This window comes from Diadema setosum, chromosome 15 (genome assembly GCF_964275005.1).
Source record: "Diadema setosum chromosome 15, eeDiaSeto1, whole genome shotgun sequence".
Taxonomy (NCBI): Eukaryota; Metazoa; Echinodermata; class Echinoidea; order Diadematoida; family Diadematidae; genus Diadema; species Diadema setosum.
Genome location: NC_092699.1, coordinates 23,218,695 through 23,245,251, shown reverse-complemented (window position 1 = coordinate 23,245,251; position 26,557 = coordinate 23,218,695). Strand labels below are relative to the sequence as shown.

The window sequence follows — 26,557 nt, the reverse complement described above, 5'->3', positions numbered from 1 at the left end:
GACATGCTATGAACTGAGAGCTCAGGAAATGTGAGAGATAGGGTGTGTTTTTAATTTTCCACATTTTCTATTTCGTTTTTACTCACAATCAGATACACACGTGCACTCATAATAATATTAAGCAAACACACACACACACACACACACACACACAGAAGAATCATGTGTTTGTCTTGTTTTCTGTTTTCCTTTATGTGTGATTGTTGCTGTATTTCTGTTTTGTTTTTGTAAGGGGCATCGTCAACGTCATAGCTCACTCGCTTATACTTGGTGTGTGAACATTTCCAACACATATTCATGGCTGCCGAATCATCAAGACATGTCATGCTCATCTACAGATTAGACTTGTGAAACCGTCAGGTAATACAACCCTCCCCACCAATAGGGCAAATAGACAACAAGGTCAAGGCTTTAGAGTATAGTCAATAAATTACCGCACGTTTTAGGTTCAGATTTAGTGAGCAGATCAATGGTACAAAGAGTGAAGAAGTGTCACGCAATAAGATTAGTCATAATGTGCCTGGTCCTCATTCCAACCAATCTCTGTGTTATGATGTAATCTCTATCTGATACTAACATGGAATCCAAGGCTCTCTTGCTTCTTGACAATTAAACTAATTCATGCTTTATGCGATCACTCTGCAGAAGCACCTCCCCATTTGGTTTACATCGTTTGGTTATCGTAGAAGGCTAGCAGGATAGAAATCAATCATTTGAATTCAATGTTTCATTTCTTCTTTCATGATTGCAGTGAATATCATACAGTATTAAAGGTCGTATATTCCTATTGCAAATGCAACGAAATTTTGCATGGTTAAAGAATAATGTCTCCCAACATCGTGTATGAAATCTTGCTGTACTACACTTCAGAGTTTAAAAAAAAATGAAAAACTAACTCCACGTCACTCGAAGATACGGTCCCCTTGTATCCGACACCTGTCCGAAAATAAACGGATTGAATTTTCCGGGGTCTGAATAAATTGACTGGAAATCTATAGTAATGTTCCCCCCCCCCCTCCATCATAAAGAAGATTCCACCTTTAATATCCTGAGGAAAGGTCTGAATTACCTGTAGTTCTACATGATAACAGCTTTTGAAAGGAATCTAATTTTCAAGGTTGCAAAATGGACTCACAAACTTTAATTCGAGAGCCCAAATGAAATTACATAAAGGTTCCCTTTTATAAAAGTAGCAGGACTCGTTTACCATCCGTCTGTTAAAGCAATACTTGGATACAGTTTCAGCCATTCTGAAAGAAAAGTGCTGGTACCACTCAAAGAACGACCCAGCACGAAACCTTGGAGGGAGTCACGATTTTTGTGACTAGTGGTACTGCAGTGCAGGTTTCATCCTTGCTGTTCTGTTGTATGATTTTCTTTTTAACCCTACCATCTCCTAACAGCCTAACGGCTTACTGACAGGGCAGACTGTAGACACGTTTACCGTGCTTTACATGAAAGTGGAAGAGAAGAACATTCGAAATCCTTTGTGTGTGTTTCTAGGAACCCTTCAAAAGTACAACCAAATGTTCCCGTGTACAATCATCTCATATACAACTTGATACTATTCAAATGTGTTATTACTCCAGCAGGAATCGCCTGAGAAATCAAAAGTTGTAGTACTTTATCAAACGCGAACAAACTGAAACGGTGAGTTAGCTCAATCGGTAGCGCGTCTGCCTATTAGGACGCCGGTTCGATTCGCGGGTCCCACTGAACAATGTTGCGTGTAATCACACCGTCCCCTGCATGTGTAGTAAGAGGCAAAATACTCTGTCCCTTGGACAGGACATAAAATAGAGGTCTCGTGTGTGAGACAGTCACAATTCATGTATGTAAAACATCCCATTTCATTTGTTCATCGCAAAGAGCAGGGTGTTTAACCCGGTGAAATGGTGCCGCCTTACATCCAGCTGGACCCCATGGAAGACCAGCTATTGCAAGTGAATATGGGCTATTCAGCCATCTTGACAGATGGAAATGAAACGAACAAACAAAAAAATATCAAAGAACATTATACAAATGTAACTTACAACCACAGTCCTGGTGTAATCACTTAGAGTATATGGGTATATGTTTCCATGTCTCCATTGACACTGGAGGTCAATTAAAGGTCAACTTCAGGATTTATTGCAATCAACGACAAGAAACTCTCTGCAACGATCCATTCAGTGTGCATGAGATCGGCATAACAAGTGAAATTTAGAAAAAAAAAACTTGTAGAGTTGTAGTAACATTACCTCTCTAAACTTAAAGACAACAACAAAGTGATCTATGCGAAAATCGAGAGGAAGTTTTTTTTTAATCCTTTTTCTACTTTCTCTCGAAGTCTTCATGAACTCTTCTTTTTTTGGGGGGGGGGTTCAACTTGTTTTATTTCTCCATTATTTTGTATAAATAAACTCATTATGACAAATCAGCAATGTTCACATCAAAATATGAATAAGAGTTCTTAAAGAGTACGTAAAAAAATAGATTTTTTTTTCATAGAGGTAAACAAATATATATGTCATTAGGAATCATTCTTAGCTTTTTTTTATTGAAGTATTTTTGTTTGAGGCATAATTGGTTGTTAAGAACATTTAGGTTTTCATGCATGCACATTGGTGTGCTCGTTTGATTAACATTATGTCAATCAAAAAAAAAAAGTACATACAATGCTCCTGAATCCCAAATATTTCAATTCATGGCTTTTTTCTGAGATTTATGCCAATTCTATATCACTTTTGTTTACATGGTATGATTTGCAAAATAAATATTGTATTGTATGTTTAAAAAAAAGAATGCGATTCAGCATCACAAGTCAGAAGAATACAGCTGCTTATTTTGTTCATACTAATTTCATTGCAAAATGAACCTGATATTGAGTGAAATTTAAAAAAGGATATCATTAAAAAAGTATGTGTGTATATATACATACACGTATATATTACATAGTTATAAATAAGAATGTCATAAAATAGAAAAGTGTGTGTGTTTGTGTGTGTGTGTGTGTGTGTGTGTCAATGTGTGTGCGTGTGTGTGTGTGCGTGCGTGCGTGTGTGTGTGTGGTGTCTGCTTATATTGATATCGGTCTCTCTGTCTCTTGTGTGCATTTCTGCCTGCGACAATTGCGAAAACATGTGTCGCACAGAACAAAGACAAAGCAATCAACATGTGACAAAGTTTACACCATCACATAGTATGCGTGATCAGAGTGTGAGGAGTGATGAATGGAATGTGAAGAAAAAATAGTCCCGTTATATTCTTCTCGAAACATATGTGGTCTGTCAGTTTTCACACCCACTGCATTGTGCAAACAAATATGCATTATATTGTATTATAGGAACGTATTGGTTCTACCCGCCTATGACGAGTGTCTGTATTTCATTACTGCTGCATTTTGTCCGACTGAATAAAGTACCTCACTCTGAATACTGCTTTACTTTTCCGGATTGTAATTACCAGAGGTAAACATAAAGATAATCTGCCAAGATGCGCGAAATCGTCCACATCCAAGCCGGCCAATGCGGGAACCAAATTGGAGCTAAGGTAATTACTTGCGATCTATGAAATCCGTAATCTTTGTCTGTACAGAGAATATTCGACGAGAAAAGCACATTTGTTTTGCATTGGTTTTGAGGAAAGATTACGAATATAAAGCCGAGGCACATTTCTCTAGAATTCTGTCAGACTTGGAACTGGATGTTTATTGAAGAGCTTGTTATTAAAGTAGCCTTGTTTAAACACCAGCTTACTACTACCACAACCATTATTTTCTACTACTATACTACTACTACTACTACTACTACTACTACTACTACTACTGCTACTACTACTACAGTATGCTACTGATGCAGCTGCTGCTGCTGTTACTACTGCTGCTACCACTTCTACCATGTCTACAGTTACTGTTTCCACTACAACTTCTACTTCAACTATACATCTACTATTAGTACTATACTACTACTACTACTCCTACTACTACTACTACTACTACTACTACTACTACTACTACTACTATTTCTACTATATACTACAACTACTTTTACTGCTGCTACTACTTCTTCTACAACTCTTGTTACTGCTACTATACTAGTACTATTTCTACTATCTGTATATATAGTACTTCTACTTCTACAACTACTACTATTACTACTTCTACTACTACTGCTTTTACGTCTACTACTATTACTATTACTATTACTACTGCAACTAATGCTAATACTGATACTGCTGCTGCTGCTACTTCTATATTTTACTATTGTATTCTCACTACCAATGCTTCATTTAATACAGTATAAAACCACTGCGTTTTATCTACTACTTCTTTAACTACAGCTACTTATTTTTCCTTTAAACTTGCACTTTTCCACCTTCACAAAATGCTGTTCTATTCTAATAACCATTGTAATTCAGTTATGTTTTCTTTGTTTCTGTGAACACAAAGTGGAAATAAATTCAGACGAATGAATGAATGAATCAATCAATCAACCAACCAATTTACCTCCACTACCACCATTAATCTTTTTTTTTTTTTTTTTTGCTATTTCTTTGTACTTCATCTTCTGCTGTTTCTCATTTTAATCACTACTACCTGGCAGGAGTGAACAACAGGATGATATGACTTCCAAATTTTGTGTCCTGTTGAAGTGGTGGTATCATTTGCGTCTGTGTGGACGCACTGTTTAGAGAAATCGTGGTTTTTAATTAAGAAATACATTAAAGGCATTCTACCACTTCTAAAAAAAAAAGATATTGCTTATGATTCTGTATTCATCTGCAGTATTCTGTCACTTTACCTGCCTATAACTAAATATTCCTATTACCTTGAGTTTTAACATTTCACGCAACGTTCATGGGTACATGTACCTTCGCTAGCCATGATCGTACATGTACTTGTTATCACCATCATCACCGATCATGATTTCACCTTAACTGTGCGCTCCCCAATGCAAATGACAAGACAACTTTTAACAAGGCACTGCATGGAGTTTGGAATTCAAAACATCCTGTTGATCACTACGGTCAGTAGTGACACTTTTTTTATCATTATTCCCTTTTCAGGAACAATTTCATTAATCTAAATAAGTACTCTAAAGGTTTCAATGCTATATATTTTAGCAATCAACGTGCTGGGAGTAGTAATGTGAGAAACTATTTATCCTCTGCCTCTCTAGCTCTCTCTACTATACTATAGTACTTTCCATTGTATGATACAGATTAGATCGTTCTGCACGCATGTAAATAATAATTATACACGTCTATCAATTGGCAAGTCGCTGCCTGAAAAGTCATATATTCTCTCATTAAAATGGGAGTGTCTTTGTTGGTGACAGAGAGAAGAATTTAATTAGGCAGTTGTAAACTTACTTTGAGGGAAACGAGAATTTGGGTAACTGTGCGTGTCGCGTGCACTATTTACTTTTCTCAGTGAACCAAGACAAATGCATTTTCCAAAGTAGAGGATGGGTCATGTATGGAACAAAGACATCCAAATCCAAGAGAATCTCAGTCATTTAACAAAAGAGCCATTTAAAGTGTCAACTCGCGGACGACTTACCTTCAGCCAACAGCGTTTCATTCTAGGTTTGTTCGAAAATGATTGAGTTGAATTTTGGCTTGTGAGTTCTTTTGATGCCAAGGCCTTGCTTTACACAATCTCTTGAGAGGAGCAGTGCTTCTTTTCAGAGCAGTCCCTTGGGCTCTGAAAAGACTACCCTGTTGTTTTCAAATGACATGGAAGGATAAGTGAGATCATTAAATAAATGTGCGGATTTTCAGGTAATAATACAAATATAAAGAAACTATGTAGTGCAAATATAAAGAAACTAGACAATAATACAAATATAAATAGGTAATGGTCTGCTATGATATGCGTTTTAATGGATGTTGGTATAACCTTCTCTGATAGTAACCAGTTTGAGAACATACCATGATCTTATTCATTTGACTTCGCCGCTTGGTTTTTCACAGTAGTTTGTGCCTTCTAATGCGAGAGAGGTTGAAATCGCTGTGCAAATCGTGTAGAAAGGAGCAAGATAAAGCGCATGTACCAGAAGGCACATGAAAATCATAACATGCATAATGGGAGACTTTGGGATAGACTACATTACTTGAGAGACTTATAAGTGCTTTTATGTCTACTATATAGTTTCGCTAACCTTTTCATATCTAAATGGGCCAGTTCAGTAATGACTGCAAATCTATGGATGTTTACAACCTCTGCGGACCCAGTAACAGAACCATCCATCTGCTCATACTCAATACATTTCAGCATTATAAATCCAGTTTCCATGCATGTATTAGTAACTGATGTTGCCTTGCCAGTCACGCCTTCTGTTTCTTTATTGGGGCAACCTTTTTGTAAAGGTATGTGCATGAAGATTTAATGATATATGATAGTCAAAAGGTCCATTCGCACTTGGTTTTAAACTTGGCTTTTTAACTTGGTGAATGTAAGGTTCTAGAAGGTTATACCATTCTTCTCAAACATTTTTAACAAATTGAATCGTATTTCAATATTGACCAGTCCTATTATGTCTGTATGAATATATATATATATATATATATATATATATATATATATATATATATATATATATACAAAGTACAATATTATGCTCATATCATTTACAATGTAACCTTCGATCTTTTTGTAATTAAAATAAATTGATTTGAATTGAATGGAATTGAATACCATTTTACAGATTCGTCATCAGACAGAACGCTTCGCAAAGTGCATCTTTACATCCAGTCCTTTCTCCTGCCCCCCCCCCCTTCTTTCTCCCTCTCCGTCCCTGATTATCTTTGCCATGTGAAGGAATAAAATGTTATATTTCTACAAATGATAACCTGTTGCTTTTTCAAACTATACAATCATTTTCATCAATTCTCATGTTTACTATCGCTTCAGATATGATTATACGTGGAAACCAATTTTGTCTGAGAAACGTACAATTCGCTCACATTCAAACGCCCGTAGGACAGCACAGAAACACAAATGGAAACGAAAAATATGTTCACCTTGAAAACTGATTGGTTTTCGTGAAAAGCTTTCACGGTTACCCTGGCAAGAATAAAAGCGTTGTTGCTCTATAGGTAGGTGGGTGTTCGCCATTATATCTCCGTTACCTGCCCCCTCCACCCCCCCCCCCCCCCCGCCTCCAATGCCGAGCTGTTTGTATGGGAAAACCTCTTTCTGCTGGCAGGTTATAGGCATCTGCATAAAATGGACGCACCCAATCACGTGACAGTCTAGTGACACAGTCGCGTTAATAGAATACATCTTTTCATATTTCACACACACACACACACACACACACACGCACACACACACACACACACACATATATATATATATATATATATATATATATATATATATATATATATATGTATATATATATATATATATATGTATATGTGTGTGTGTGTATTGGGTAAATGTGGGGCGCCTTCAATATCACCGCTGAATATTTCTATGCTTTGGTAGTGTAACGTGGACGACGTAAGTTAAAGGGATATGGTATAGTATTGGTGGAAATGAGGATTGGGCTTCTAGCTTTTTGCGAGATATCGAGAAATCACTTATTAAATAGTACAGTGCTTACTATTCTAAGAGGAATTCAAAGTTTATTTGATGAAAATCGGTTTTGGAAAGGCTGAGACATCCAAAAACAAAGTAAAAAAAAGCGATCGTATACATAATAAAAAGTGGGTCCCACCTTTTATAATGTTTATCAGGATTGCTTTGATTTGGGTATCTCAGCCATTTCAAAACCAATTTTCATCGAATAAACAGTGAATTCCTCTTGAAATTAAATGCTCTTTCACATTTCATAACAGGTTTCTCATTATCTCATCCAAAAATGTTTGAAGCTGGAAGTTAGGTCTCAACCAATGAACCAAAACTATACGATGCCTTTAAAGGTTGTTAATTGTTCACTGTCCTTTCTAGATTTATTCATTATTATACAGGGGGACTCTTTACACAAAATTCAACAATACCAGTACTCCTCTACATATAGTTATGTATATGTATTGCCATATAGACGATCGAGGTTTACCAAATATTGGCTCATATTCAAGGACTTCAGGGAATTTACACTGACTTAACGCCAATGAGCAAAAGAGAGTTACAATTCAAAGTTGAACTTTTATTATGCGATCAAATAAAAATTCAATTTATGATCTCGCTTTTGATATGCGATTATTATCAAAATATGAATTCGCTATAGGATCTTATATTTTCTTCGTTTTGATGATTAAAACTTAACTTGATTTAAAACAACACATTCATGATAGGTTATAACAAACAAACTGTTTATAAAAATAAAGGTTCTGAACAATACTTTACTTCTGGACACTTCCGGACTTCTGGCTCTTCAACATCAACGCTCGATAATATCGTCAAAAGATTGACATTAAAAATGTTATTCTATCGCGACGCACTGATCTAGAATCATTTTGAATTGACTTGATCATAACATGTCTTGCTTCATAGTTTACAAATAATGGGTGCAACCAACCGTGCCAGCATTATTATTTACTTGGCTCAGAGGTAGCATATTCAACGGTAAGTATGACTCATGCTTCCACGCTGGAAGGATGGTCCCACTCTGGATAATGGCAAAGTGAAGATTTCACCTGCAGATTTTGCCTGGAGTTTATACTCGCATGCACAGATGAAGAACGGGACATTTTGTCAATATTCATAACGAATTAGAGGGAATATTTTCTCTTGAAATGACCTTAATAATCTCAATATTTCATCCTGTATTTTCAAAGAAAGGCATATAGGTTCATGTATTCCCGATGCGATCTTGTGTAACGATATCAGTGAGTAGAACTCTTACAACTCTTCTTTTCAACTTTGTTTATTCAATATACCCCTTACATACACACACACACACACACACACACACACACACACACTACCAAAGAAAGCAGCGATGGAACTTATGATGGTATGCATGCATCTTTCACCTGACCCATGCCAGTACATAACGACGATTATGCTCTAGAAAATAATTATGTTTACCAGTAAATGTACACGGCCGTTTATTTTAAAGGGAAGATATGCACTTTTTAGCAATCAAATTTTGAAGTCAGTGTTGTTACTGTTGTTCAGCTAACTCTAGGATGATAATAAAGACTGATCACGGGTTTACAAGTAAGTTTTGGCTTCTCAAAAAATAGAACAAGAGCACCAAGTGTTTGTGCTGAAAAAAAAGAGTTAATGATTGTACTAGTAATCTCTATGTAAGCATCCATGTTTTAATACATCCTCTGTGTTCGTTAACATCTACCTCAGCATCTGAACTCTTTTTACTTGTGGCCGAAAGAGGGCGGTACATGAAAGGAGAGGGAGAGCTCAGATAAATAGAGCAATCGCATACTCCCTGCGTGTAACCCCGAAACCGGGCAACCCGAAGGGACTTTTTTATTCGGGTCACGGGGTAATCAGATGATTTGCGTGATCTCTGGGGCACCGATAAGAAAAGGGACGGAACCCAGACTATACTTAGTACCCTCAGCTGCCAGATTAGAAGCCTGCTAGTTTGCTCATCAACAGCCGCACACGGTCGTTGATACACCCAGCAGAATAATAGATGGCCCAGAGAATCTCTCTGACTATTCTGAAGCTGGTCCGCAATGTATAATATTGTAGGGCGCCATCTACAGTACCATAATTAGTATGCAGAGACTGTGCGACATGGATACCAGTAGATAAAGTCTGCCACCTTGCTAACTTCATCCCCGAAAACGCAGAAATAGCAATGACGCCCTCTTCCGTTAACGAATCGGACATCCCCAAAAGAAGATTGCTTTACCCGTGCGACTTCGTTGCAAGCACAGGAATACTTATGTTTAACTATAATTGTGCTTTAATGGTTCTGTAATCCACATAATTTCGGGAAAATGACGAAACTTTCAACAGGGTGTGAATTCAAAGAATATTATTGTTTCATATTATTACTACTATACCCCGTTCTTCAACAAAAGTTGAACTTTAATGCACTTGGAAGAGGATTGAGATGTAGAGATGAGCATTTATTTTGTTTTGTTATAGGTTTATCTTCGGTACTGTATATTTAACAGAATATATTGTTCGAAAGTTTGTTTGTTGTTAATACATTCTAAAAGATATTAGAAATCCAGACTCCTTAGATATGCCATTGTCTAGTAGTGCGTTATTATATAACTTCAGATATCTAGAACAATTTGGAGCGAATATCATCGAAAGCCGATGTTATTACAATTACGATTCAATGTTCCGCTGGTTAGAAGTTCATTTTGTCACAATCAGTTGCAAATTACCTGTTCTTGATGAGACTTTCGCCTTCTGGATCTGTAGGCTTCTTCAGATCGAACGCTGTGAGAGAGTCTTCCCACTAGCAGACGTAGAAATGAACATCTACCCAGTTGATTTTCCAATCAGATGAATCTTTTCAGCGATTCAATGTTCCCTTTATCAATAATTGTTTATCATGATCATCATTAGGGGTAGTAGTGTACGGGCAACGACGCGTTGTTTTATTCATCTGTCTCTTCAAACTATGTATTGCCTCTTCATTCAAAGTTCTGGGAAGTCATCTCTGGCGAGCATGGTATCGACGCAACGGGCTCTTACGGGGGCGACTCCGATCTCCAGCTGGACAGAATCAACGTCTACTACAACGACACTTCCGGTGGCAAGTTCGCCCCTCGGGCGATTCTCATCGACCTCGAGCCCGGCACCATGGACGCGGTTCGATCGGGACCCTTCGGCCAGCTTTTCAAACCGGACAACTTCGTCTTTGGCCAGAGCGGAGCGGGCAACAACTGGGCCAAGGGCCACTATACCGAGGGTGCCGAACTCATCGACAACGCCTTGGACGTCGTCCGCAAGGAATCAGAGGCCTGTGATTGCATTCAGGTTTGTGATATGACCTATACGACATCGACATTATAGTTGATACCAGATTCATACCAGATTCCTAGATCCTACAGAATCTTGATAGTTATCTGACAGTAACAATATTATGAGAAAACAAAAAGCCTTTTGGCGCTCCAACACATTCCATTGCGTTTGTTATCACTTGCCGTAAATGAGAATTGTCTACACAAATTTTAATCAAAGAACATTGACTGCCTATCCTTACTGATGCCTGGGCAATCTGTAATCTATTTCAACCATGATATATCTGTAAACTGTCGGCGTGGCAAGACTGTTGTGTTGACCATTGGAAAAAAGCCGATGAGGTAAGCCAAGGTATCGTTGGTGTGAGGGACCCCAAAACGGGGGTTATGTACGGCTTGCCTTTGTTTTCAATTACTTTAATGATATTATGATATTGCATTCTCTAACACCACATTAATAATAAATGCCACTAGAGGTACTCTGTACCTGATCACAGATTGCATAACCCATGAAGTGATGATTCCTCTTCTATTCCAATTTCACAGGGTTTCCAGTTAACGCACTCTCTTGGAGGTGGCACTGGTTCCGGTATGGGCACATTGCTAATCAGCAAGATCAGGGAGGAATACCCAGATCGCATCATGACCACGTTCAGCGTGGTTCCCTCTCCCAAGGTTTCAGACACTGTTGTGGAACCTTACAATGCAACCCTGTCTGTCCACCAACTGGTAGAGAACACAGACGAAACATTCTGTATCGACAACGAAGCCCTCTACGACATCTGTTTCCGTACCTTAAAGTTATCCACACCCACTTATGGTGACCTTAATTATCTGGTATCCATAACTATGAGTGGCATAACAACGTGTCTTCGGTTCCCTGGACAGCTCAACGCGGATCTGCGCAAGCTGGCGGTCAACATGGTTCCTTTCCCTCGACTCCATTTCTTCATGCCAGGATTTGCTCCTTTGACCAGCCGTGGAAGCCAACAGTACCGCGCCCTCACCGTTCCCGAGCTGACTCAGCAGATGTTCGATGCTCGAAACATGATGGCAGCCTGCGATCCTCGACATGGTCGCTACCTCACCGTGGCCGCCATCTTCCGAGGGCAGATGTCCATGAAGGAGGTCGACGAACAGATGCTGAACGTCCAGAACAAGAACAGCAGCTACTTCGTTGAGTGGATCCCCAACAACGTCAAGACCGCTGTCTGTGACATCCCACCACGTGGTCTCAAGATGGCCGCCACCTTCATTGGCAACAGCACCGCCATCCAGGAACTCTTCAAGCGCATCTCTGAGCAGTTCACCGCCATGTTCAGGCGAAAGGCTTTCCTCCACTGGTACACCGGTGAGGGCATGGACGAGATGGAGTTCACTGAGGCTGAGAGCAACATGAACGACTTGGTGTCCGAGTACCAACAGTACCAAGAAGCAACTGCCGACGATGGGGATTTTGAAGATGAGGAAGAAGAAGAAGTAGAGGAAGCCTAGTAGATGACGAACTGCCTCCAGAAAAAGTATAACATAACAGGAAATTATCATTGACTTAGTGTTGTAGATATCTGTAGCGACCACTTAAAAAAAAATAGAGCTTGCTGGGGAATCATGGTGACGGGAAGGTAAGGTTTAATGTGAAAAGATGATGTTCAGATCTGTGAAAGCAATTTAAATGATGTTAGGCAATTAAGAGACATCCTAATTACGCATGGATTCAACACGTTCAATGGAGAGGTTAGCTCTTTCCCGTAATGTATCCATGCTTACACTGTGTATGTATGCTTTATAACCATACGTGACTAGAAAATGTCCAGCAATGTGTTTAACTGTTGAAGACAGTAATCGTCAAATCACGCTTTACAACTTGTCGAGAAAGACCCCAAAATGGCTCGTGTATCGGACCTTAAAACATTGAAAAATGAGAATGACGGAAAAGGATGTAGAACTATCTAAATAAAAAGGTGGCCGCAATTCTGAGCCAAACTGTAAGATAAAAGCCGAAGTAGTATTTCGTTCGTTCAACCATTTCTGATCCCCTTTTCATTTTTCAAGGTGATCTGATATCAGTATTGCGTTATTTTTTTCAGATCATTATGATTTTTGAATAGGCTTAACCGTACTTTTGCGCTATGGTAAGTTACGCGCTTGACTTTGTATTCCAATTGTGCTTGATATTGTGTTATACTTTCTATTCAATCTCTCCTCTTGTTTTGCAGAATTTTTAATTGCATGCGATAAATATTTCATTTGCGCTTTTGTCAGAAGTTTGTGATCACCTTTCTATCAATTCAATTCAATTCAAAGGTTTTATTTTCACTTCTTTCAACAGAATGTACAAAAAATATAGATTCGACATGCGTTTGATAAGGAATGATTCATAGATAGCAAAGAATAACATTTGTCAATAATCATTACAAAGTTAGGTATTTTTCATACAGACATACATTCTGCGAAAAAAAGTGGAGGTACCCACTAAAAAGACTATGCTTGTACAACGTGGGCACCTCACAGGAGAAAAAAAAAGTGAAAACTTAACTACATGTGTGCGGGATGAAAAAAAAAGTGGAAAAGGGGAAAGGGAAGAAGCAGAAATACAAGTAAAGAGACGAGACAACTAAAAACAAAAAGCCTAGATCAATCGATACATTCAAGATCAAACCAACAGAGACTATTAGCCATATTAGAAGTGTAGAGCGTTGAAAGCGACGAGAAAATGATATATACAATTGTTTGGAATTGCTGATAGCAGAACATATTATCTGCTCTGTGAAGGCACGTGTAATAATGTACAAGTTTGCAGTAAGAAAAACAGGGGATGCGATGTGGAATTCCGCGAAAGACGCGACCTATAGCAAGCCTATGAAAAATCAATAGCATCCTGGTGCTTACAAAACCTACTTACTGAAAAAGATAAACAAACAAAATTAATTTCTTTCTGTTACATTATAAGACTTAAGGAGGAATGATTTCAATCTTTTTTTAAATGAAAACAAAGAAGGAGCATTTTTTATGTCTGGACTAAGGGAGTTCCAGAATCTTGGGCCTGTATAAATGAATGTCTGCTGAGCTAACACAGTTCTAAGCCGGGGCAAGTGAAATTCATTAGACTGTCTTGTTGGGTAACTATGGTATGTCAGGTTACGAAGAAACATAGAATCAAATATAAACGGAAGACAGTTGTTATTATAACTATACATAAATTGTCCTAAATGAAATAAAAACAAATCTTTAATTTTCAGAATCTTATTTTCAGAAAACAAAGAAGCTGTATGAGAGCAAGGAGCGGCATTACAAATGATTCGAAGTGCCTTCTTTTGTAACAATAAAACCATATCTAATAATGTTTGATGCGTGTTTCCGCAGTGCTGTTACAGCCTGTTTACACTTTTAAAGAAAATCGAATACCAGTAAATTATACTGTATCATAAAAACTATGACACTGAATACGACAAGAATCCCATTATGAAATGCAGTATCAGGAGAGGGTGGTATTCAGTACGATTTGCATGATGTCTTTACCAATATTCTGCCACTGCTGTATATACAGTCTACGAGTAGTTCGCGCTTCTTGTAAATAAGACCAATTATCATGACCAATTATGTGACCAATTAACGTCATTTACACTGCAGTGTCATTTTATGACATCCTGGATAGGTTAATTGGCTGAATAGGCTGAGTGTGCCTGGTGAATACATGAGATCAAAGCTAGACATACTAAGTCACATCTAAAAACATCAACAAATCAGATTCGGATGATTTGTCACTTGTTACCTTTTGGCCACAGTACGACAGTAATGCTCTTGAAATTTCCTGCCTTGTATACTTCACTGTGGCAGTAATTACAGAGTAAAATGTAAGCATCATTAAAGGAAGGGAGATCTACTTTCGTGGCACAAAAGCACTTCTCCTGGATAAATAGTCGAGCATACACAAGATAATTATGCAATGCAAGCAATCATCGATCCTTTTTATGACCCCGTATTAAAGGTCCAGTTTACCTTTGGGAGCAGTGATTTCAAAATGTTCAAGATATCAAATTTCATCAATATGTGTAGGTCTGTTGTATCACAAAACATCCTACCAAATAAAATTTTTGCAGTAAAGCCTAAAATATAAGGAGATATCAGTATTTTTCTCAATAAAGCGTAACTGTAGACGGTTTAATCTGGAAGAATTCTTATTATAACTATTGTTCACATTTTGTGTATTTAACAATACTTAACATTGATTATACACATTCAAATTTTTACGGTGGTTGTTTCTATCCCTAACTCACATTTTAGAACTATTTTAAAGCACTACTGCTGGATTTTTGTTTCATCTGCAAATGGTAAATTATGCCTTTAAACGATCTGGTGCCCAGTTTGTTGAAGTCCAATTATTACTTCGAGCTCGGTCTTATTTGCGTTGTAGTATCTGTGTGTACTTACGTACGTGCTAATTACATACGTGTGCGGCTATCGTGAAATTAAGTTGCTTTGCAGAAAACCACCTGGCTTTTCAAAAAAACAAACAAATGTTGTTTCATCCATAGCAATTAGATTCGGAAGAATATCTAAGGAGAATGTCTCACTTTGTTTTACATGAACACAAGTAGCCCTAAAGCTACAACTTACAAAGCTACAACAAACAAACCGTGCTATGACCGAGTTGAAAAAGCCGTGCTCTCCCGCTGCATAGATATGACACTGAAGGGACTCTTTGGCCCGAATTCACGAAGGCGGTACAAATGAAACCGTGGTTTAGGGCTCACACCCATAAATATTTCCCCATAGGGATGTGTGTTAAAAATCAAATTTCAAAAAATTCTGTAAAATAGCTGGGAGAAATGAGGTATTTCAGCTTCACTAACCTGGATAAGTGAGATATACCCTTTCATCCATCAAATTTTCAGGGTGGATTCTTCAGTCCAAATTCTGTCCAGGGGTCCGCAAAGCCAGACTACGAGTTCTTGTCACTCAAAAAATCACCTATTTTCCGTACACGTACCCAATGAAATATAGTCCCCTCAAATTCCATCAGAAAAGCTTTCATCATCCAACCAAACTGCAGTTTGTAGAGGAATTCATACTCAACATCTACAGCTATTCAGTTTTTTGCCAAACTACATCATTGATTTTTAATCAATTTTTTCCTTCATTTATTTTGGTATCTTTGGTACGAATTTGTGAAGGGGTCTGGGACATTCCATTGTATTTACGGGTGTGAGCCCTATAAACCATGGACAAACACCATGGAGCGCCAAGTGTCGCACGGAATATTTCTTCACGAAATTGGTCTTTTTCGTCGCCAAAATGACTGATTTCGTAACGAAATATTCCATGCGACACTTGGCGCTCCATGGTTTTTGCCATGGTTTAAACCATGGTTTCATTTGTACCACCTTCGTGAATTCGGGCCTATGTCTTTATTTTCACCGTTCGAGTTCGTCGGCAGCGGGGGTAGAAGGATAAGCAACTAATTCCAAACTCCTACGTTTATTTCCTTATTCAACATATTCTGACAGGACAACGAAATCAGCAATTGCACGCTGTTTTACATCAAGTCCATGTACGAATAAATTTCGAAACATTACATACAAATTAGTATAAAAACAAAACATATAGGTCCTATCATAGATATAAAGACAAACAATCGCTGATGGAAAAAAGCCCAGTTGAGTTAGTGGTAGAATTTTACGACCAGGTGCTGAAATTAAGAAAAAAAAAACCGATGTAAGTTAAAACAGTTGTATTTGAAATAGTTATGAAACATATACATGATATATGGCAAATATACAGTTAGAAGCCATTGCAAGATACAGCTTAAATACATGTATTCATTCGGACTCATGGATCCTGCTCGAATGTACTAAACTGCCTCCATCAAACATTCTAATCTAAAGCTTACTGATTGAGTAAAAATAATGCGTCATTTATAGTCGCTCAAGATCCATTTTATTACTGTATACAAATGCAAACCAGAACATAGTCATATAAACGTACACACACATGCACATGCACACACACACACACACACACGCATAAGCAAATACGCATTTCCACACAAACGCGTATAAAACTTTTATTTGACAACTGAGAAATAAAAGCTCCCTTTTTTATTATAATACACGAGTGTGACAATAAATATTTCTCCATTGTTTCCATGGGCTCGCATTCATTAGTAGGTGTCTCCAATACTCAGACAGGTCAAATGGCTCCAGTGTAAATATGTATCGAACTCATCAAATCATGATTAGAGAGAGAGGCGGGGGGAGGCTCGTTGTAGGCGCCAGTGAATGTAACGAAGTATAGAGAGAATTGAATTAAGTCTCATGGTATACAGCCAGCACGTTCATCAAAATATTTGCTTACTATCATACTCTGACATTACCCAAATAATACCTTTCGATATGAAAGATTAATTGCTCATATCGGAGAAGTAGCATTTAAAAATGTAATTTTCGTTTTGACGTCTGCCAGGAGACGTAGGCAAGTATCCTGGGATTAACAAATTACAAGGCTGGCAAATCTCATGGGATTAATGGTAGAAAAAACGTTCATCTGTATTCCTAGCATTGATAAGAATTTGATTTATAAAGAATTGCGATCATGTTGATCGTTAGATTTCTCTTTTATGAATGAATATTGACTTTGGATGCTAGATATCATCTACGTACCCGGCTAAAGATGAAGCATTCGAACGACCGTCATTACTACAGTAGACTTGAAACTCTCAATATTAAAGACTAAAATCGTAGTGTATCTCTTAACGATGTTTGTTTAATACAAAGCTCGTATTATGAAGAAAAAACAACAAAATGTTCTATTTATTTTGCCAGTCGGACACTAATGCAAATCGCTATCCGATTGCCTAAAGGAATATAATGTACCTCAAACTACACAATTCGTCGCGACAAATCACTGAAGCACAAAGTAACGTTGCAAAGTAATAATTCTCCTACAGAAAGTGTTTTAGGCCAAGATGTCGAATTCTTCAGTCGGTATTACAAGTAAGCCATAGAAAGCAGTGTGAAATTGTGTGTTGCGCCGTTGGCAATGAGTACTGCAGTATAATAAAATGTCGACGGTTTGTGGACAGTAGGGCTACCCTTCAACGCCAGTTCGTTGCAACGTCTAGAAAGTAAAACTCATCCATATGCGCTCCTGTCTACCAGCCAGCATTTAACGTGCATCGCGTTCACTCTCTTTACAGTGTTCGTGTCATGAGTTTAAATATAGTCGAAATTTGACGAACTTTGATAAAGGAAAGCAGAGTAGTGCGATGGATTAGAATCATTTCTTTCTGCAGAAAAAAAAAAGGTAGTCGTTTCAACAAAGAGAGATAACGACAACAAAAGATGTGGAAGATGAGGTGCGAAGAGAAATTGTCGTGCTCGGGCGTGAAGGTAACTCAAGCAATCGTTACCCGGCTGCTATTCGCCGCACACAACCTGACGGCCATCGGGAGAGTGGCGGTAGTCCTCGGGATGACAGAGTCGTGGCTACTTGCATTGACTCTCATCGGACTAGCCGGGGAGACTGTCTTTACCCTCGTCAGAAACAAGGGAGAGGAAATGAAATGGTGAGTGTTTCCTACAAAGGAAAAAAATAGCTGAGAGTGAGGTTGAGGGAAGAGAAAGAAAGGGGGGAGATGATGATGATGATGATGATGATGATGATGATGATGATGATGATAATGATGGTGATGGCGGTGATGGCGGTGATGGTGATGATGGTGGTGATGATGGTGAAGATGGTGATGATGATGATGGTGATGGTGATGATATGGTGGTGATGGTGGTGATGGTGATGGTGGTGATGGTGGTGATGGTGATGATGGTGATGATGGTGATAATGATGATGGTGATGGTGGTGATGGTGGTGATGGTGGTGATGGTGGTGATGGTGGTGATGGTGATGATGGTGATAATGATGATGGTGATGATGATGGTGATGATGATGATGATGATGGTGGTGATGGTGGTGATGGTGGTGATGGTGGTGACGGTGGTGATGATGATGGTGTGGTAATGATGATGATGGCGATGATGATGACGGTGATGATGGTGATGATGATGATGATGATGATAATGGTGATGATGATAATGATGATGGTGGTGGTGATGATGATGATGATGGTGGTGATGGTGGTGATGGTGGTGATGGTGGTGATGGTGGTGATGGTGGTGACGGTGGTGATGATGATGGTGTGGTAATGATGATGATGGCGATGATGATGATGGTGATGATGGTGATGATGATGGTGATGATGATGATAATGGTGATGATGATAATGATGGTGGTGGTGATGGTGGTGATGATGATGATGATGGCGATGATGATGATGACGATGATGGTGATGACGGTGATGATGATGGTGATGATGATGATGATGATGATAAAACAGCATTTATATGGCGTCATTTATCTCTAGAAACATTCAAAGGGAAGAAAGGAATGTTAGGAAACGTGTCCACATGCAGAAGTAAAAAGAAACGCTTATACATACCAAGAATAAGACATCCGAAATGATAACCCCAGTACATTTTTAGAATATGCAACTACAAGATATCGCTCCCATGTATGCTTCGTTGCCAAACAGTGTGTTATCATGATAAATGTTGAAAGATACATGCATTTTGTATGGATATATGCATGAGCATCGGAGTACACATGATAGAGGAAATGAAAAAGGAAGTCAACCAAACCACTGTAGCATCTGATTTTCCTCATCAGTCGCAAAATGTGCAGAGACGTACATTAGCATGATTAGTGTGTGTGTCTGTTTTGTGTGTATTGTTGTTGTACGTGTCTTTCTCTCTCTCTTTCTCTCTCTCTCTCTCTCTCTATCTCTCTATCTATCTTGCCATCTATCTTCTCTTTTTGTATTTGCTCAAGTGTTTTACAGAATAGTATACCTGTTCGTTGTCATGGAAACGGGGTAGGGGTTTGGGGCTGAGACAGAGTTCCAGAGATAATGGCAGATAAATCGTGATGCGGAACAGGGCACGGCGCCAAACTGCCGTTTCGGATGAGAAGCTCCATGCATCATTGATAGATTTTGAGGTGGTACCTCGGAAAATTGGATGAACTCGTAACCACCGCAAAACAAGTGACATTTGAAGGCGGAGTGGTATACAAAATAAGGGAAGTGATTATATCAATTTCTTTGCTTCACTACACGGCGGGTAATCCATAATATTTGTGAATACAAACAAACGTAACATACATTGAACCACTAATTCAAAGGGTCTCTTTGGACTGTCACGGTGTGTTGTGTTTCTTGAGTAGCAGGTCGGAACGATCTTTCTTTGTATGTCATTCATCAGTTCATTCACGAAATTTCAAAAACATGAATGTCAAAATTAGTGTTACACAAATATATCCTTCTGTTGTATCAAACATAAACAAAAGCCATCATGGGATATTGATCGATTATTTAAATTGAAATATTTTCATGTCTGTTTATATCGTTTTCAGTAGAATGCATGACACAGAGGCATCTTCATGTTTGTTGTGGGTCATCTTCGTTAACAAATATGATATTTTACAAAGTTCTTCAAATGAGATTCACGTTTTGTCTCCTTTTCCAAAATCGATCAAGATTTCAACCTTCTGTAACCAGGCCGGAAGGAAAATAAACCGACACGAAACAACCCAAACTATTCGGTAGAGACTTACGCCGCTGATTGAATGAGAACAGAATATAACACATGTTTCAGTATTCATGAATGCAGCCTATCAATCTTAACACACACCCTCCCGAATAACGTGACTGGCTTTCCTTCTCGCGACATACATTGTATAATTTGTTTGACAGTTTGAGCTAATCTGTTTGACTCAGACATTTCAGTAAAAAAAAAAAAAAAAAAAAAAGAAGTGTACAAAAGTCATCCAATTTACAGTTCTCGATAATAAGCTTATGACTCCGTGGCCAACATGAGAAATATGACAGGGATGATAACAATAATACATGTACACGGTAAGGGCATTGTGGTAATGTTTCTATGTACCTATACTATACCAATATACTGGTAAATAATGAGTGATAATGTCGTTGATGGCACTATTAGTGTTGTTATTGCTGTTAGTACTATTGATATTGTTATCATAGTGTCGTCTATAGTAATTGATGACGTTATAATCATTATCGTGGTAACCATTCAATCGACATTATCGTCATTATTGCTCTCTTTATTCTTACTATTTTTATAACTATCATAACGAGCTGGTATAGTGACAGTGTCACAGTAACAGACAAAGTAATGAAATTGATGATTAGGAAAGGTAAGGGATATGATCACCATGTGGAATATACGTAATCATGCATGTCTCGTTGGTGCTGTTTGATGATTGTGAAACTCGAAGGTTGCATTCGGAATTAGTGATCGCCTTGTTTACGAGCAGTCCTCAGTCACATTAATGGACGCTGATATTTCAAGTATAATTTTATATTACTGCTGTTGACCAACCATATTAATTTTGATAGACAGCTCACTTCATGACGTGCTTTTGTTCAGGACGAGTTGTTGATCACACGCATATTGTGTAATAGTACGGTAATCAGTCGATTTTGCCACATTACGTGAGAGCATACGACCTTCCGCACCTTTTGGAAAATTTGATGACGTTAATTTCGTTTTCGCTTTTTTTTTTTTTTTTGGTATTGTTTCTTAGCATTCTGAGAACGGGGGGGGGGGGGGAGGCAGGGAGCCTGATCTGCGGGTACACGCATGCGATATGGATTCATTGTGCGGAAATGAAGACGGCTAACAAAGCGGGAGTGTGTCACCTTTCATGACCACAATGGTATACAGCCACGTGGTGACCTGAAAATACAGTTGAAATTTAATTATAGGCGACGCATCGATAATGAGGGTGAGGACACGTACGTAATGATCAATCTCTTGTCACACATTAGATATTTGTAGGCATCCGAAATTAAAAATTGGGGGGGGGGGCCAAATGTGTCAAACAGGACAGTGAAGTGAGAGTATTCTGTATTTCATCTAATGTTCTTCCTTTCGTAATAGTCTAAGTCTTTTTCCATTTGGTTTTAAAAAAAAAATATTTGTGTAGATATGCCAAATATTATATTTTCTAATATGGTGCAATATATATGCGTTGGAGTCGCTGATTAAAACTACAGTGTTATAGTTCCCTTTTGAAAAATCCACGATGTACCCTTGAGTGTCTAAACAAGGCACTATCACTAAAAAGCTTTCTGTAAATGGTTATGAATATTCATGCGCGTTTGGCGTCATTGGTATTAAAATTCTCTTTCAGTGATCAAGTGATGCATACACGGAAATAGGCATTAATATGCGAATTTGTAATTTTGATTCAAGTCATATTAAAAAGTGACGTGGCTGATGGAAATACAATTTTATTAGAAATTTGCAAGCCCTTGAGTGGAAGTGGAAATCTGCAGACCACATTGAAGGGATCAAGCAGTTAAAAGGCCACAATATGGGCATGGAGTTACACCATGGTATGAGGTTGTTTTCATGTGACACGTGAGACATTGTGGGACATTTTGGGGATATTAAATATCTCGCATCAAATTAATTCAGCGATTGTCATGATTTTAACGTACTTATGAAAGTGTACCTCAGCGATGCGTTTGCTAATCTGTATAAAGCTATCTTCACCGAGCATGGGAGGGGGGGGGGGTTGCCACTATTATATTGCGATCAAGGCTACGGGTTATAATTGTATCACCACTGAGATTCCCCTTTCTCTTTAACCAGAGCAGAGTGTGTTCTGCTAGCGGGAAAACATTGTGGTTTTCAATAGGTCAATTAAGGGGCCCTGAAATCCAAATGCATGTTGATTTGTGTTGATTTATGATACCCTCAACATCACTTTTGTGGTGAATCGAATATCTAGAAACATTCCATATATTTTTTACGATTTTTTTTTCTTCTATTTTTCTTCAAATTACTTGGGAACGCCCTCAAAAAATCCTTCCAAACCAATATTCTTGAGATGACCTCATCTGTTAATCATTGCTGAAGTACTGGAATGTTTAACAAAAGACATTGGAATGCACCTTCCCCTCGACTCAGCATAACTTGCACGTTCCCTCGCCAAGACCCCGTTTACAGTGCGGGGCTGGGCCGAGCCGCGGCCGAGCCCAGCCTCAATTGCGGTGCCGAGCCCCGAAATTTTGTCCGTTTACACTGCGGCTCGGCCGCGCTTTTAATTCAAACCTTTCAATATTCTGTCGTAGTGGCGCTCTGCTTGTAAACAAACGCAATTTGGTATAGCCTGGTTTTCAGACCCTTTGCCAACTAGATTCCGTGGCGACGAAGTCGCCGTTCGGGCAAAGGCCTTTGCCGAAGGAAAAATCCTCTGCAGGACAAAACCACCTTAAACTATACTAGTTTTCGACGTTGAGGAGGTTGATATCGTGAATAGCGAAATAGTACGGGCAGAGGGTCTGGCAGCCAGACTAAAATTGGCAGCGCATTTGGCCCAGTTTGCGTTTACACCAAGAAGAGGCCAGGCTCGGCCGCGGCCGAGCCGCGGCCGAGACCACCTCCAGAGCGTGGCCAAAATAAATGCGCGGCCAATTTTGGCCTCGCATTTGGCCTTTTGCGCGTTTACACTGATATAAAGGAGGGCTCGGCCGCGGCCGAGCTTCGCACTGTAAACGGGGTCCATGTCTTTTGTTAGTCACATTAATATCAAAGAAACATGCAAGTTATGGTGAGTCGAGAGGAAGGTGCATTCCAATGTCTTTTGGTAAACATTTCAACACTTTAGCAATGATTGACAGATGAGGTCATCTCAAGAATATTGGTTTTGAAGGATTTTTTTTTTGGTGGGCGTTCCCCAGTAATCTGAAGAAAAATAGAAGAAAAAATCGTTGAAAATATATGGAATGTTTCTAGATATTTATTTCACCGCAAAAGTGATGTTGAGGGTATCATAAATCAACACAAATCAACATGCATTTTGATTTCAGGGCCCCTCTAAAGATGAGGGTCCTATACGTACTTCATCCCTGTGTTTTTATTCCTCTGTCTCCGGTCTCCCATCATGTGATGCTTATTTTGATCACCTGATCACACGCAGTCAAATTATCTCAACGTGGACTTAAGGAAGAGATACCCAACAGCTTGCGAAAAGACAATATCACAGAATATGCACAAAATACGTTTAATTTGCAATCCTCTGTGTAATACAATTGATGTTCTTTGCTATCGAATAAACACTATTTTCATGTTTACATTTCGTTATTAAATCCGGAAACAAAATAAAGTCGGTTAATTTGAAGGTTCGTTAATCCGAAAATTAAGAAGAAAAAATAGCTATTTCGACAGTTCGTTAATCTGTAAACGAAATAGGGTGCGTATTCCAATTTTTCTTTTTATTCTTTATTTTTATTACTCACCTTTCGTTCCTTTTTGGAATTTCAAAATCTCATTTCACTTTCGGATTAACGAACCTTTGAAAAAACGAACATCATCCGTTTTCAAATATACAAAACCCAAGCATCGATTATTCAGAACATGTGCATTTTTCTTGGCAACTTTACTGCAGCAAACAGAAGGCCAGGGTAAGAAGCTCTGGTTCATTTGGTATAATTCACCATTTATTCTCTCCCTCCCCCCCCCCCCCTTCTCCCTTGGCAGGTTTTGTCCGAGTGTCTTGTGCTTCTTGGCTGGTTCAGTGCCCTCCATATGGATCCTGGAGTTCGACTTACTGCGTAGACGGCTATCGCTCGAAAAGGCTCAGGGTGATGATCTCGACTCTGAAAATGCTAAATTGATAAACGTATGATTTTTTACGTTGTTTTAGTACGAAAATGCCACATTCTTCATTATATTTATATATCAGAAATTTGCTTATATCCCATAATTATAGACTGCATTTATATTCAGTAGTACCGTTCAGTTTGCTCTCCATCATGTGGCTTTTAATTCCCCCATATCAGATTGGCTTCCAAGCAGCCAAGTGCGGTGAAACAGACCGTGCGCGTAGGGATGTCAAAAGTTATACTTTTTGTGCTCTTAAAGAACATTTAAAAACTTAAGTGTCAAAACGCACTCGTAAATTCTCCATCAACATTCATTTTCCCTTTTACATCAAATCGAAGAGGTGTTGTGGCTCAATAGATGACACCACAGACTATCAACATGCTGCGATTGATTAGAATCAATCGTAAATCCGCCAATCCATTGCAATATACTATACATAAGAAAAGTTGCGATTGATCGTAAATCAGTCAAACGTTGAGTTTAATTCTAGATTAATGGGACATTTTAGGAAGCTATATGAAATTTGCAAGTTATCATCAGTCACTCTTGACAGCAAAATTATGGACAGGATATCATGAGATAGGAAAAGATATAACCCCCTAGCATTAAAGCATTATTTTTTTCACAAGAAAATTGTGACACGTATTTTTTCAGTGGCTTAGAGTTCGTACAGTTCATACAGATTGATAGCAATTTGAATCTGATCGTGATATGGTGACAAATATTTGCAATCAAACACCAGCTGAAATCAGTCGCAAGTTTTATATTTTGATATTCATTTAAAAGAGAAGTTGTATAATACCAGATGTCTTGTGGTCTTTATTCGAACTCCTAGATGACAGTGGTTGTGTCCTATGAAAGGCAAGGAACTACCTTGTTCGTCGAAGGGGACTTAAGGCCGTTGGTCATGTTCATGCTCGTTTTCAAGCATTCATTCCGTCCTTGATTAGTGGTCAATTAAAACAAACAATTCTTCTATGTCATTTTTGTCTCACCACACAACAGGCCCGAACATGGGTTTTAGCGTTGGAGCAGCTGCTGCTCTTCGTGCTAGTCGTAGGTCGATGGCTCCTGCCGAAGGGTCAGATCACTCGGGATCAGCTCTCCCAGCTCCTCCTGGTCTACATCGCCACGGCGGCTGACATCATCGAGTTCTTCGACAGCTTCAACTCAGACGATTCGCCGTACAACTTCGAACTCATCACCGCTGTGCTCACACTCTGGTCCTGGAGTCTGATCCAATTTACCCTGGTACTGACATCCACGAGGGGTCACCCGGAGTACACCTCTCCAGCGCCCCCACCGGCGAAGGAGGAAAAGGTGGATGAGGACAAGATAAACAAGTGGCAGCGACTAGCCAAGATGAAAGCGGTGGTGTTGGTGACGGGGCTACCTTGGCCGTGGGGTCGATTCCGACAGGTTGTGCCATTGCCGAATCCGCCAAGCCGAAACAGAGTGATCCCGGTGCGACCGGAGGATGAGGACAAGGTGTATCCGTACAACCGCTGCGCCTGCCTGGAGTCGGAGATGTGGGCAGTGGTGGTGGCGCTGTTGCTGCAGGATGGACCCTTCCTAGTCCTTCGACTGATTCTCATCATTCACCACAAGGTCTTCACGCATCTCAGCGTCTTCTTCACCTGCAAAAACGCGCTGGTGCTGATGCTACAGGTCTATCGCCTCGTCGTCGTGCACCAGGAGAAGAAGGCTGCCGACAAAGAGCGGAAACTGGAAAGACTGCGTGCCGAGGTGCTTGCTGCTGGAGTTGGTAGAGAGTCAGATAGTTCCACCGACCCCGCGGCAGAACGAGGCCATGATCCATACGAGAGTGCCGCTTACCAAGAAGCATTTCAAGTCCTTTATAGACGTTAATTGTATCAAGCAAAATCGTAATATTTTGCTGTAATAAATGAAAGTGCAATTCTGGA

The 26,557-nt window shown here is 39.1% G+C and overlaps 2 protein-coding genes across 2 annotated transcripts; both read left to right on the top strand.

Annotated features, from left to right (window-relative positions):
• The first annotated feature begins 3,454 nt into the window (after positions 1-3,454).
• On the top strand, positions 3,455-12,378 carry LOC140238975 (tubulin beta-1 chain-like). The gene is made up of 3 exons (XM_072318870.1): positions 3,455-3,531; positions 10,565-10,900; positions 11,431-12,378. The coding sequence occupies exons 1-3, from the start codon at positions 3,475-3,477 to the stop codon at positions 12,376-12,378; spliced, it is 1,341 nt and encodes a 446-aa protein (XP_072174971.1). The 5' UTR covers positions 3,455-3,474.
• A 5,846-nt stretch (positions 12,379-18,224) lies between these two features.
• LOC140238600 (transmembrane protein 26-like) lies at positions 18,225-26,501 on the top strand. Its single transcript, XM_072318500.1, has 3 exons — positions 18,225-18,448; positions 24,507-24,603; positions 25,638-26,501. Exons 1-3 carry the CDS (start codon positions 18,225-18,227, stop codon positions 26,499-26,501), a joined length of 1,185 nt encoding a protein of 394 aa, XP_072174601.1.
• The last annotated feature ends 56 nt before the right edge of the window (positions 26,502-26,557 follow it).